General features: G+C 29.0%; 2 protein-coding genes across 2 annotated transcripts; both read right to left on the bottom strand.

Moving 5' to 3' along the window:
- Window positions 1-403: 403 nt before the first annotated feature.
- LOC137808304 (calmodulin-like protein 30) lies at window positions 404-1638 on the bottom strand. Its single transcript, XM_068609342.1, has one exon. It carries the CDS (start codon window positions 1138-1140, stop codon window positions 583-585), a length of 558 nt encoding a protein of 185 aa, XP_068465443.1. The 5' UTR covers window positions 1141-1638; the 3' UTR covers window positions 404-582.
- Window positions 1639-4788: 3150 nt separating this feature from the next.
- LOC137808303 (protein DETOXIFICATION 49-like) lies at window positions 4789-7115 on the bottom strand. The gene is made up of 2 exons (XM_068609341.1): window positions 6668-7115; window positions 4789-6467 (listed from the first exon to the last, which is right to left on the bottom strand). The coding sequence occupies exons 1-2, from the start codon at window positions 6875-6877 to the stop codon at window positions 5067-5069; spliced, it is 1611 nt and encodes a 536-aa protein (XP_068465442.1). The 5' UTR covers window positions 6878-7115; the 3' UTR covers window positions 4789-5066.
- Window positions 7116-15400: the final 8285 nt, after the last annotated feature.

Below are 15400 nucleotides of genomic sequence, written 5' to 3'. Positions count from 1 at the left end.
TATTCCCAACAACAATGCTTCAAATTTCAATATGCCTTGGCACACCGTTAAACATCCGTGCCAGATTTGTGGCAAAATTCCTTACACTCTTGTATCTTCCTTCCATATTCTTCTTCTTCTCATCTCATTCTCTGTTTTCTTTTTTTTTCCCTCACCTTACTTTCTTCTCCGTAAACAAGTCCTCTGAGTCTCATATTCTTTCAAAATTGTATCCTCTCTTTCTCTGTTAGTCTCTGAAATAACTGTATTACCCAAAACCAACTGATTCAATAAGTTGAACATAAATCAGAAACCACGCTTACTCATAGTTTACTCTGTTTTTATGTTGTCATACTTATTTTAGTAGTGTTTCATCCATCCTCGTAATTTGTGGTCTTTTGTCTGTTTTGGTTATAGTTGCGGATTTTCATAGCACTTTATATCTGGTTTTTACTGAAAGAGATCACGCCTGATTACAAAACAGGAGATTTAGAAAAATCAAAGAGAAAATATACATGCATAGATTTAACTAAAAGATCAATGTAGCAACCTAAGATGCAGAGGAAAAGACAGACACATGACCACGCCAAAACATATGATCTCTTAGGTGAGTTTCTTGCCACTCATCATCATCCTCATAAACTCATTCAAGTCAATAAAGCCATCTCCATTTCCATCTACCCCCATCACCATTTTCTTACAAGCATTGAGGCTGCAACTCTCGCCTAGGCTTTTCAGAACATGTGACAACTCCTCGGCACTGATTTTCCCATCTCCATTCAAATCAAACACTTGGAAAGCACTCTTGATCTCCGTTTCCTTCACCCTCTCCTCTACGTTGAACATTTCCATGAACTCTTTGAAATCAATGGAGCCATCTCCATCAGAGTCCATCACCTGAAAAGACTCCACAGCCTCACTGCCTCCAATTCCCCACCCCATTGTCCTCACAGCTGCTTTGTACTCTTCAAGGGAAATCTTGCCATCTTTGTTGGTGTCAAACCTGTCAAACACCCATTTCATTTCCTCCGATCTTGGCTGAAAATTGCATCCCATATTTGATGTCTGGTTTGATTTGAAGTTGTTGCTGTTTGGAACTGCACTTTTGGGTTGAGAGGAGTGCCCCAAAGAGCTGCTATTCTGAATCTTAAGGAAACTCATATTGCACAAGGCCTGTGTTCTGGGACTAAGAAACACACAAATGTTTAGCTTCGATGTTGCTGCAACTAAGGTTATGATTTGTATGTATTTATAAGCTATCAGTTTTTGGTTTTTGAGAGGAAGAGTGATAGAATTGGAATTGTGTACATTCCAATTAACGCGTTGAGGTGACTCTTCCTTTAATCTCGTTGTTAGTTCCCTTTATTGATACACACTTCTCTGGGATGCCAAAATTCGAAAAAAAGTTTGGTGGAAAGCATTGATTCACCACACATGGTGGGGGAAAGACGATTCTCTGTGGTTCAAGTTGAACGAAACACTCCTTTGAAGTGGATTATCCATCTTTTTGGGAAACCGCGTATTCACCACCATACCCCACTTACTAGACTCAATCTTTATCCTATGTCACACTCCGTGTATCAAACACCAATGAAATGCTTAGTCACCACACCATGATTCAACTTCCTCATCAACACTTTTATGTATGTTTCATTTCTTCTCTTCTTACTTCCAATCCACTCTTAAAAGAAACATTTATGTTGAAAGCATTCGTGTTCAAAGTAAGGTACCATGAATATATATACTCGCTAGTAAGATAAGATAACATTTTATTTTATTAGTTCATAAGTTAATTTTATCAATACAGTCTTTAGTAAAGTTTTTTAAATTAGATTATTTAAAAAATAATTACATAGCAACTACTTTCTAACTTGTTTAAGCCTGGTAGTTACCATTCTTTATATTTAAGATATTTTTCTATTGTCTTTAATTTTTTATTTATCATTACCTAATTCAATTTTATAGAAATAAATATTTCTTATATTATTTTTAGTATTTATTGATCGAATTTTAATTTTTTTGTGTAGTTAAATTAAAAATTTAATATTATAAATTGAAAGAATTAATATTTTATTATATAATTCTTTTTAAAGATTATTATAATGAAAATTATAAAAAAAACATTTAATTTAACAGTACTTTAAATTAAAAAAAATCAAAAATAAATAAAACCTAAACTATATTATTTTAAAAAATATAATTATAATAATCTATTTTTAAAGAGATACGTGTTGTATTTAAATAATAAAACTTAAATAATTATATTATATTATTTTATTTTTTATTTACTAATTATTTATCAGCTAACTTTACTAAACAACTCTAATGCAATAAATTATCTTATTAATACAAAATTTATAAAGTAAAAACTTATTCGCTACGGACTACTTTTAATGATCCAGAAAATAGTTTTATAATAGAAATTGTCTTAATATTTTATTATTAGATTGAAAACGTATATAAATATAAAAATCAATTATTTAAGTTTCATTTTAATATAATCATCATCTCTATATAAATTTTTTTATTTTTCTTCTTTGTCTTCTCTCTAAATTTTTAGTTTTATCCTTTATCAAATTGACAATCAGAGGTTATCTTTGGACTCTTAGCAAAGAGTAGAGCAAAATTTTGATTAGAGTAAGTTCATTTTTGCTCATTTTCCCTTTGAGTCAATTTTGAGCTGTATTGTTTGCCTAAGTAGATGTGTTTGTATGTGGTACTTGAGACTTCACGATGAGTCTTTATTAGTTCAGAGTCTTAATGATATGTTTGGATCATTAATCAGAACTATGTGGTGCATGTTAGGTTATACTTGTTTTCTTTAGGAGTTGTAACTCTTTATGAGTATGTCTACTTCTTATTAGGGAAGGGAAGGTAGTTTTACTTTTTAACAAAATCCTAGATTAGAAGATTTAGATGTGAAGATGACGCAACTAAGGATGTTACATCTAATGGCATCAGAGCAGTTCATCCATAGGATAACCAGAGGGTAATGGATTTGTTGTGTTTCTTTTGCTTATAGATATTTTTTGAGTCTAAAGTAAAGATATATTGAAAAGTTATTGAATGTTTGAAGATGGTTTTTGAAACAATGTTTGAACTTGAATTAAATGTATGTTTTAAATGAGAATAAAATTATTAAGAATGAAAAAATCTTGATCAAGTGGTGAGGGTGCACACTCATCACTAAATTAAGATGATTTTCTACCTTAATTCTAAAAGTTTGGTGTTAAGCATATGTTTAAGTCGTGCATGATATGTTTCATTTTATTAAGTATTTGTTTACTTATTTGGAAGTTGTCTATTAGATATATAGTTTTACACCAATAATTATTTTGGTGTAGTACTTTTATATGTTATAGGTGTTTTGTTATTGTTGATGGACTCAAATTCGAACTGAGTCTGAGACGCTTACTTTTGAAACATCTAGATATTATCTTTTAGATGAATTTATTCTTTATCAATTTCATTCTTATCGCTTGAGGAATAGAAAACAATATATTCAAGATCACGGGAATGTGAAATGAATAGTTACCCAACAAGGATGGAATAAGTTGCAAGTTAAAGTTAGTTATATCATGGTTCAATTTCAAATAGATATAAATTGTAAGAATAGATAAGTTAGAGTATAAAATATATAATAGATCAAAAATCAAAAAATCATATGTAAAAAAAGAATTAAAAAATGTTCATAGTTAAAAAACTAAAAAATTATCATTTGCTTAAGTTTCAAGATAATTATTACAAAAGTTAATGAACTATTTAGATGAGAATATAATACAATTAGTTTTACTATATCAATACCTCAACTATTTATTTATAAATATATTATATTTAATAAATAATTAGTATATTAATTAAATATTGTATTGTGAATATAATACGCGGTGAAATTATTACATTTAAAAATAAGAGATAATTTATTAAATATATTTGTACTTTTATTAGTAATATTATACTAGTGTATTTGACTTTTTATTTTAAAATATGGTTTATAAGCCAATGTTTTAATAATCAAATTTTAATAGATGTTTGGATATATTAAATGTAATAATTATTTTTCATACAAATTTTAATAGATGTTTGGATATATTTATTGCATTTAATAATTTTAATATTTAATAATACCATCAAGTTAATTGCCTATTATATTAAATAAAAAATATAACCAGTCAATACATTATAAGCAAAATTGACTGTAAAATATTATTCAATACTTTATGATATTTAATAATTTCCAAATTAAATATTTATTAAATTTATAAAAAGATACTATATTTATAAAATTTCATTATTTTTCTAAAATTTAATACATAATAAAACAATAAAGATATTGTTAGTTATTATATTTATTAAATATGATACTTTTTTATTGAATAAAGAAGTTAAGGAGAGATATTAAATACAGGCTACAATGATTAATACAAAGATGAAATTGAAAATAAATTTCACATTTAAAAGGTGTATATGTATTCAAGTTTATATTACTGATTGGTATAGATATATAAATGTAATACATTTGTGTCACTAAAAGTTTAAATTAAATTATATTCAAAATATCTTCTGCTTCAAAATAGTGATTGAATAAAGAATAAAGAAAGTATAAAATAAGTTTTGTCAAAGAAGCTTTTCCTGGGTTTCTTTAGTGCACAAGTTGAAGAGGAAAAATCTGTTTTTGTTGGATCTTGAAGGAAGCCCAGTGAAGATATGAAAGTAAAGTAGGCACTTTTATTGTGCATTTCAAAGATCCAACTTATCATGTTGGAAGTGACTATATCTATATTTGCTTAACCTTTGTCATCTAATATGATTTAACATATTTGAGCTTTATGATGATATTAACTTTAAACATGTCTTTTTTGAAAGATATCATACAGAATAAGATCTGAATTTTTCATTAAGGGAAAATTGATAACATAACAAAGACTCTTGACAAAAAGAAAACAGGACAAGCACTTGAAAAACATGAAAAACATGAACAACACTTGAACAGAAATAAAAAACAGGAACAACACTTGAACAGAAAGGAAAAAACAGAAAGAAACAACATCTTTATTAACTTAACACCAGCAGCAGCAAAGGTTGATTCAGCAGACAGAAGGGGCTCCATCAGTTTCTTCATTATTTTCTCCATTAGTCTCTCTGATTCCACTTATTAACTTCTTGGCCCTGTTTGCTTCCTCCTTCCAATTAGTTCGAATCAACACGGTGACCATAGAAGAAGCACACACTATTTGAGCCACCAACAAGCCCGAAAAAAGGCCCAACAAGCCGAAATGAAAGGAGAAACACATCAAAAGTGCGAAAGGCAAGCCCACAACATAAAACGATGTAAAGTTGATGTTGGCACCCAAACCAGGCCTAGCACTCCCATTCAGCATCCCACAAATTGTAGTCTGAGGACAGTTCCCAAGCTCACAAAGGCCCACAAGAGGCAATACTGTTGTGAGTAGAGACAGAATAGCTTCATCGTGAGTAAACAGTAGTCCCCAGAAACGGCTCATAGTCATCATCAACGACATAGCCACAATGGCTGTCAAACAAGCGCATAGTAAAGCAGTGAATGATGATGCCTTGGCCTTGTTAGGCTTATTGGCTCCAAGTGCAGTCCCTACTTTTGTTGAAAGTGCCAAACTTAATGCATTAGGAAAATTATACATAAGTGCAGTGGCCTGAATAATTATTCCATAGGCGGATACTGTATCTGCTGCATTGTGTAGGAGCCCTGAAAAAAGTACCAATAACTCATACCACCACCACTCTAAGCAAACAGAGGCACAACTTGGGACTCCTTGAGCAAGAATAGGCCTCCAGTGTTTGAGGCCTTTCCTTGACCAACCCGGCCAACATTGAGAACAAGCACCAGAGAACCATAGGTAAAGGACAAGGATAAGTATAACGTTTAGATTAGTGAAGGCTCCAACCAAGGAAATCCCTTGAATTCCCAAACCTAAAATCTGGATGGCCACATAAGTGGTAATTGCATGCAGTAATAGTGTGAGACCTGCACTATACATGAGAGGGTGGGTCACACCTTGGATTCTCATGAAAATTTTCAGAGGGTTGATTAGGGATTGGCAAACTAGGTCAGGTATAGAGAATGCAAGATAGGTGGCGGCAATGGATGAGATGGTGGCGTTTTGGCCAATTAACAAAAGGATCGGTTCAACGTTGAGCCAAAAGATTGAAATGGGAATGCATGCCATGATCAGAATCATGACGGTGGATTGGAGGGTTTCCCCAACAAGGTTCCATTGTCGGGCTCCACAAGCTTGAGAGGAGATACCCTCCATACCTGTTGCAAGGCCAGAAATGACAGAATAACCAGTGATGTTGGCTATGCCAATGGCTAGGCTTCCACCAGCTAATGCCTCTTTACCTAGCTTCCCTAAGAAATGCATGGATATTGCAGACTTTCCATAGGTTAGAAGCCCTGTGATAATTACTGGGAGGGCAATGGTATACAAGTCTTTTATTTCCGCCACTACCTGTGAAAAAACTCTAGATCAGTTTCATTATTTGCATGAATATGCACTCAAAAGAAAAACATATGAATAAAATTCAAGGTTAAACAACTAACCTCTGGAATCATAGAGGATCCGCTCCTCTCACTATCAGTTTCATTTTTTGCATGCATATGCATCGAAAAGAAAAACATATAAACAGAATTAAAAGCTAAACAACTAACCTCTGAAATCCTAGAGGATCCGCTCCTCTCATTATCAGTATCATCATTCAAACCAGTGGTCTTATTTTCGCTGCCATCAGAGTAATTTGACAGAAGAGGACTGGAAACTGGATGATCCTCCTCCGTCATGCTATTAACTCTTTGCACTGAAGAGATCATTTGAAAGAAAAATATCACTTTCTCGTAAATTGATCTGAGAGAGAAAGTCATTTTGAATGTGGTTCTTTTTCACAACTAAAATGCATGTTATATAGAAGATGAGTCTCACTTCATGTACACCTGTATTCACAAACTTCTGCATGCTCCTCTTGTAGTTCTGTCCATGGTGTCACTAGGGAATATTTTTTTTTCTTCAAGGTGTGATGGACCAGAAATGGACATCTGTGTGAAAGATAAGGATGCGGAGAAGATGCCTGAATCAATTCTTGTCGTATTGTTAATGCATTACATATATTGTTTGTGGCAGTCTCTACAAAATACAAATGCCAAAGCTATGAAAAGGGTGTCAACTTATTTGCATGAAAATCAGTGTAAATTTTCAAAACAATGGGTTTTTCCTTTTTTTACTGGTTTTCTAGACGGTCTGGTTTATTGTTATGTGTTTCTAAACAACAAGATTATTATTAATATTTACTTAATGTATGGTTAGATGTTATTAATATATAAAATTAATTGAAAGTTATATAAATATTGATCAAATCATACACAAATGTTACATTTGAATTCCTAAACATGCACCTAGTATAGGTGACATTTGGCCTTACACGTGCTTTCAAGGATGGAAGGAAGGAAACACTCAAACTGTGTGCTATTATACTATTTGTATCTGTTTCAAAAGTTTGATACAGAATCTGACCTTGGTCTGTGCAATTTTACCTGACTACTTTGCTCTGCATTTGTATCTATTCAACAAGACAATCTGCAGCAGTATACCTCATGCCAATTTTCTCAAATAGAGTGCATATTCCACAACTAAGCAGCATATATATGATTTACTTCCTTAAATGGGAAATTTATGTTCTTTAATAGTGTTTAAATTAACTACAAAAATGATAATTTGATAAAGATGAGATTTGTTACTGATTAAAAGAGGGAAAATCATTATTCACAAAACTGAATTTAAGGAAATAGAATGACTTTTTTGAGTAAAAATTCTACCTGTCTATTATGTTTGTGTGATATAACAAAGCAAGCAAAATAGAGTGAATCTTGTCTTTCTTATTTAAATAATGTTTATATTGTGTGGATACATATAATATTCGGTAGGTAAAAACGGTTGTGTTCGGTACTGTTGAATGTTTGTTCGGTACGATGTTGGATCGGTACGGTTGGATGGTACCGTTGGATGTATGTTCGGTACGGTTGGATGTACGGATATGTAACGGTTAGACAAAGACTACACGAATTTATTTTTTAAGAATTTCAGAGTTCAAACTCCTATGCTGTTTGGATTCAAATCAAAAAATTAATAATGTTTGAAGATGTTACACGTACAAAAAAAAAAGTTAAGAACTCAACTAGATTAAAAATATAAGAAAAGAAAAACCAAACTAAAAAAAGGAAAACTTTACAAGTTAAAAAAACACCATACTTATTGCTGAAAAAAAAACACCATACTTTCTCTAAAGAGAAAACTCTAGGAAATAAATTATTTTTCTTTCTTAATTTAACTATTTAACTGTACAAGTAAACAAAGATAATATAAAAGAAATTAGAATGATTATTAAAAATCCATCAAACTCCTTTATGTAATAAAAGTTGGGGGGCTTAGCATGAAGTCTCACCCGTATGGGACTTCCACTTCAAACCTCATTTTTATAAAGTCTAAATCCAATTAATTGAGAGAGAAAAAATTAAATGCTTAAAATTGAAAATAATTCCTTTTTAGTGTATTTTTCAAATGTTATCATTTCTATCAGATTTAAGGTGTTATGAAGATCATATTGATTTTATCGAGGTTTATGTTTAAAAGCGCGGATGAGGATGAGACTACTAAAAGCAAATATTATTATTGTGGTTCACTATATAAATACAGTGTGTGATTAAAATAATTATTTCATAAGTAATTGCTAAATAATAAATAAAAAATAGTTTCATAAGTTATTTTATAAAAACCTTTTTATACTACTTTCTTAAAATTTATATTTTTAATTTTGTTAATTTGATCTCATAAAAAAAGTATTTCATTTTTTAAATTCTGTAAATATTTATAGAGAATTTTATCCCAATAAATTTAAATTCAAATAAATAATTGATATGTCAGAAATAATTCAGTGTGGTCCACCACAAAGATAAAAGTTAGGTAAATTACTTATTAAACATTAAAGGCTAAAGGTGTCAAAATATTAAAAAAAAAAAATCACTTTCAAATTTGAGTATTTCATAAAAATAAAGATTTACACTACTGTAAGTATAACCATCAAAAAAATCTTAAAAGATTAATAATTTATTTACTACAAGTAAATAAGAAGTTATATTATAAAAAAAATTATTAAAGGGCATCATGTAATAAAATTTAGATATTTAGATTTTCACAAGTAAATATATGATATTAATAAAAATAAAATTATAAATAATACTACACAACAATAAAAGATTAAAAAATAATGAAGTATGTATAGGGTGGATCACCCTATGTAGATTACGAGATATGTGTGGGACTCAGGTTGACGGACTTAAATATTGAGTTCTTCCACACTTTTTTCATAGTAGTCGGGTTAATCTGCATAGTCATCATTCCTAAATTTATATCATCCCTAAATTAAATGAATTGGGTCCAAAAGCCAACAAAATGAATTAGACTAGAAAAAAAATGGTATAATTAGGTCAATCTATGTTTGGTACAATCAATCTATTTTTTAAAATAATAATTATATTTTTAAATATTAAAAATAATATCATATATATATAAGATATAATTTATATATCAAATCATTTAATCTAAAAATTAAAATTAGTTTCACTAAGTTTTAAAAACATTTTTTTTATTTTTTGGATATAATTTTTTTAAGCTGGGCAAAATTATCTATTAACCTGATATAAGGCCACCTATTTTAATACTCTTATTTGCCATGAACAAAATCTAATAAAATATAGAGTTATCGACATTTATATGTATTATTGTTATTATTGGATTGGATAAGTTTTTGACAAATAATAGGTAAAAAATTATAAGAAAAATAAGTTACACACTATTAAGAGAGTGTAAATTAGTCTGTGAAAAAAATTCTTAACACACTTATTAAATAATTAAAATAAAAAAAATACATCGCAAACTATCAAGAACGTGTAAAGAATACAAAAGTAAGAAAAAAAGACAGAGAAAAAAAACATTTTTTTAAAAATTAGTTGAATTCTTCCCAAATTTACATTTTTCAAATCTACATTTAGTCTCAACAACTAAAATATGAGTGAGTGAGATTGTTTCACTAATGTTAAATGTTTATAAACATACTTGACATACAAAAATGCAATCATAAATGTATGCAACTTCTTGAAGATAATATATTATTATATTTATAATAATCAATTACAGTATATGATAATTAAATATATGTACAGACACAATTTTTTCCATTGCAAGATAATTAAATACATTTTAATAATTTATTATTATATTCTAGAACTTTCCGGGAAATATTTAGCTTTTATCAGAGATTCAGAAATAGTATGCAATAGATAAATCAAAGCAATTTAAAACTAATGCATGACACAAACATTACACATAGAAACAAAACCAACACTTCATAATTGTTTAAGGTAGATTATCAAAACATAATCCTTTTATTCTAAGAAAAAATCTTCAAAAGTCTTTTTCAATAAAAATAAATTAAATGAATTAAAATTTAATGATCACTTTAGTATATTTTTTATTTGGCATTGTTTTAAGAAGGTTGGATGGGAAATTAGTGCTGTATATGAGCATTAATACATTATTGATTCTACTGAGTTTTTGCTTGGATGCATGAATGACAAAGAGACTAATTACTACTAAACTAATTGCAAATATTAAGGTCCAACATTATATGTCATGATTAAAGTCTAAAACAAATTATGTACCCATAACATATAACGATCAACTATTCAGGGTATTATTGTTGTTGTTAATGAGTAGTTATTCAATGAAAACTAAAGTAAATTAAATGAATTAAATTTTAATTCTTTCTAGTATATTTTTCAAATGTTGATGCCTTTAATAAGGTTTAATGGGAAACGAATGGCCTGTAAAAACACGGTATTGGTTCCATGGCTTGGTAAGGTTTAATACAAAGTTTATACTATTTTGAGTGGCCTAATCAATCAAAAGTTTAACTTGCTTATTTGAATTAAAATAGAAATAAAATATGGATAAAAACATTAGAGAATAAAATTTACCATATCTAGTAAACATAATTAAAATCAAATTATTTTGAAAAAAAAAAACTAAATATGTATTAAAATGGAAAAGTTAGAAATTAAAATAAATCAAACAATATCTCAAACATAGAATAATTATGAGATTCTTTTAGTAAAGAAACCTATAAAAATATATAAGGGAGAAATCATCTAATTTGATTTTGGAAGATGTTCATAAAATAGATCATTAGCTTTTTTCTTAGTTTTTTTTTTTTAATTCTTCTATTTTACACCTTCATGTGAAAGACTATGATTTTTCAATTAATTATATTTTATTCTTCAATATATGTAATAAATTGTGTTAGATGGTCTAGTATTCTTGAATTCTAATTTATGTTATTGGTAACGCATGTTGATTATTCAATTGTGTACTTTAGGTAAAATTCTTATATTGTTTGAATTATTATGGAGGATCTCTTGTTTGCTTACTTACTTGAGAATAATTTAGAAAATATTCTCAACTTGCTTTTAGTATTTTTATAGTTTATTATATTTTATTTTTCTATATAATAATTCCAAACTCCATTTACTTTAGTGTTTATTTTTACTGAATTTTATCACTTGTAGATATTTTTTAACTTTGTTTAACTAGATTTACAAAAAAAAATCATGTAAAAATATTTTAAAATTTCTGTATTTAGATCTAACAAGAATTAACCTTACACGTATTTCTATTTGCAATAGAAAATATTAAGGTTCATGTAGTTCTCTATTAAAAGATTATTGTGTTGATTGATATTTTTAATTATTGTAAATAAATAATTTTATGTTAAAAAGTTTAGTTGTCAAGTAAGTCTCAGAGTTAAATTGATAATTAAAAAAAACTTATGAAATGAGTTTGAAACTCAACAAAATAATTTTTGAAATTTTACAAAAATAAAATCTTAATTATGAAACGAGTCTGACACTAAACATGATTATTTTCAAAAAAAATCATGAAAATGAAGATTTTCAAAATTATTGTTAAAATTTGATAATGGGCTTAAAAAACTGAACCCAGATTTTAATAAAAGTAAACAAAAGATTAAAAGAGGGAAGAATGATGACCCCACATGCAGCACACTAAGACGTATCTGCATGGAAAACAAAGGATGGTGGCCCCGCCTGCAGTATGATACAGAAAAGAAAAGAGGAGCAGAGAATCCCTAATAAAAGTAGTGGACCCAAAGTTAACTAGGCACCAAAATTGTGGTCCCATTCACCAATTTTCCCCACTTTCTTCTTCAAACACTCTATAATACTGTCCAATCCTTCCCAGGTTCAACCCTTCCATAGGTAGATCAGTATACACAGCTTTCAGAGGTCCCTCTTTCACGTTCTTCATCACAGCTTCTCCATACAAATACGAAAATAAACTGTAGCTGCCTCTTTATATTGATCTACGTGCCTTTTAGCTTTTCTACCCACCACAAACCATGTCGTGTTGCATTTGGCTAACCCAATGATCTAATGTGAGATAAGGCAAATTCACAGTCTCCTAAGATGAGAGCATAGATTCCCAGACACCGTGCCAATTAGGTGCCTCTGTGGTTCTCGATCAGAGAACTCCAATAAAGAATCATCTCCACTGTAGTTTTTTGTACATTCTTCAAGTTTTTACTCTCGGAAGCATCTAGGCTCAAATTTGTAAACCTGTTGGAGGGTAAACAAATCACATTTTCAACTTCATTTACACTACTGCTACTCTCGGGAATAAGGGAGAAATTAGTAATGTTGCATTCTCTTTAATTGCTCTGACACTTTAGATGAATTATATCTGACATTTTTCACTCCATTACATTTATGAGAAACGGGGCGAAGCATGATGAGTTTTGCAAGTTGTTCTACTCAACAGTAACAAAATTCAGAAAACCAAACTGCACTTGATTATTCCCCTTCAACCTAGTCTTTACCACACTCACATTATGAAGTCCCCTGTAGAGAAAGTGGTAATGGTTATGGTGTTTGATACTTAGAATCAGTTATTCTTACAGAGGTTAATGGTGCCTAATCTACGGTTTCCATTGCTGAGTACAGCAGTGGCTACAAGTGTCCTTTAGATTTAAGAAGAATTTCTTCGTGATATGAACTAGGTTGTCTCTCCAGATTGACGACAGTGCCTCAAGCTGCAATATTAGGTTTTCTACCACCATTGGGCTATTTTTTTTTTCATTTTTTACTAAAGAGGAATCGTTTTTTAGAAAATTGCATAGTGGCACGACTTTTTACAATTTGACACTGAGTTTGATAACACCCCACACAGGAGACCACATTATAATAATATAATAAATTTTAAAATAAAAATAATTAAAATATTGTTTAATTAATTTATAAAATGTATGTTTTTTACTGTTCACCATCTTAATATATCACCACTCTTAATATATATATATATATTTTATTCAACTACTATCTAAATTAATTTTTTTTATCAACAAAGAATTAAGTAAAATTAGGATATTTAGAGTATTCCAACCCATATACAATACAATATAAATTAATTATAAATAATTTTTTCTCAATAAAACTAACAACCTAATTTGTAACTTAATCCTAATGATTTTTTCATAACAATGGTTTTAAACACAATTTTATTATTTTATTAAAATACTACTTCTATAAAATTATATTATATATTAATATTATCATTTACATAAATTATATATTAATATCTTATATAACACTTGTGTTCAGGTTCTATAGCTGGTGAGACTATGATGGAATTGTCTGCAGAATATAATGGGAAGAAGGAAGTAGTTTGGAGGAAGGTGGGAGGCTAGAATTGGAAAGTGAAGCTCGAACCAGGATAAAGCTACCATCTAAGCCCAAGAATTAATGGCTAATGTGTTTTTAGACTGATTTAAATGCATAATTCTATTTTTTTTAATTCTCTACTGTAGCTAGGTTTTTTGGGTTCTGTTTTTATGCAGTTTATCTTTAAAAGCCATGGTTTTGTTAGTATAGATTGGGTTCTCAGTATTTGTGGATATGTAAGCATGATGGTTGGATTGTAGATTTTTTTATAAGGGTTGAGATATCAAAGTATCCCACTAATTTATTTTATTATTTACTGATAAAAAAAAAGTAAACATGAAAATTTTATTATCAAATTAATTTTAAATATTGTATATCATTACTCAATTTTAATTAATTTTAATTGTAACTAAGCAATTAATAATATATATTTATTTAAAAACAAAAATATTTTAAAAAATATTTTTTAAAACAAAATTTTAATTGAAACTTCAAGATTACATATACGTGTAACACGACTTTATTACAATTAATAATATATATATATATATATATATTTGTTTAAAAATAAGAATATTTAAAAAATAATTTAATCAGACTTTAGGGTGACATGGATAAAATTGTGTCAACTTAACACAATTTCAGGATGACCTAGTCAAGGCACAATTTTTATAAATGAAATCATGACAATTTGATACCATTGGTCTGTGGTTTTTTTTAAAGTAATACTTCTTTGGAAAAAAATAACACTATGGTGGTCAATAAACTGCAATATTATCTTCCTGCACAAAGAGTGAGGACATAGATGTTGCAGACTTTTAGGACACGTTGCAGGAGCATTGATGGACCTTGGACTTAAGGGTGGTGAGGCTTGATAACCATTTTACAGCAAGTGTACCATGTCAGAAGTAATAAATTTGTCTCTAAGAACGGATATTGAACCCACAAGAAACAGTTGAACTCTCAAGTGTAATATTCATTAAATAGAAAATAATATGTAAAAGTTTGTTGGAAGTTTGTTGTTTGAATTTGCAAAAATGTAAATAAATCAAGGTAAAAGATTTGTTTGATTCAATTGGGATTGGGGTTCATCATTCTCACTTGTTTGTATTTTTACAAAAAGATTTTCAGTCTTGATTGGTATTGATGTACATATAAAAATCATTCATATCAATTCTTCGCATACAAAATTATTAAGAGAGCCTCCTAAATATTGATTCATCACATATTTATAAAGCTCCATTATGAACTAATGTTATAAAACAATTAACATTCAAATCTATTCCTAACATTCAAATATGTTAAGACATTATCATTTAGGTCAGATTCTTAAAAATACTTTTCAGTCAGAGCTAAGGATCAAAATCATGAATAATTCAAGTTTTGAGAATAAAATAATATTATCAATCATCAAGAACTAGAATAGATTACTCACAATCTCAAAGAGAAGAATTAGTCACTCATGTTGGTCATTACAAGCATGGAGAGCAAGAAAAGAATATCTAGGATGTTTCTCCTTTATGAGGGACTCCTTTGGGGTTTTCTACAGTTAAGTCTAAGACTCATGTGATAGTATTTTTCTCTACTTTAAAATTACAATTTTAT

The sequence above is a fragment of the Phaseolus vulgaris genome, chromosome 3 (assembly GCF_000499845.2).
Source record: "Phaseolus vulgaris cultivar G19833 chromosome 3, P. vulgaris v2.0, whole genome shotgun sequence".
In the NCBI taxonomy this organism is placed as follows: Eukaryota; Viridiplantae; Streptophyta; class Magnoliopsida; order Fabales; family Fabaceae; genus Phaseolus; species Phaseolus vulgaris.
This window is presented reverse-complemented; position numbering and strand designations above follow the sequence as displayed.

Excerpts from the sequence above, each read along its gene's own strand:
- LOC137808304 (XM_068609342.1), bottom strand. The coding sequence starts at position 1,140 with ATGAGTTTCCTTAAGATTCAGAATAGCAGCTCTTTGGGGCACTCCTCT.
- LOC137808303 (XM_068609341.1), bottom strand. The coding sequence starts at position 6,877 with ATGACTTTCTCTCTCAGATCAATTTACGAGAAAGTGATATTTTTCTTT. Across the intron at positions 6,468-6,667 it reads GATCCTCTAGGATTTCAGAG|GTAGTGGCGGAAATAAAAGA; the intron begins GTTAGTTGTTTA and ends GTTTTTTCACAG.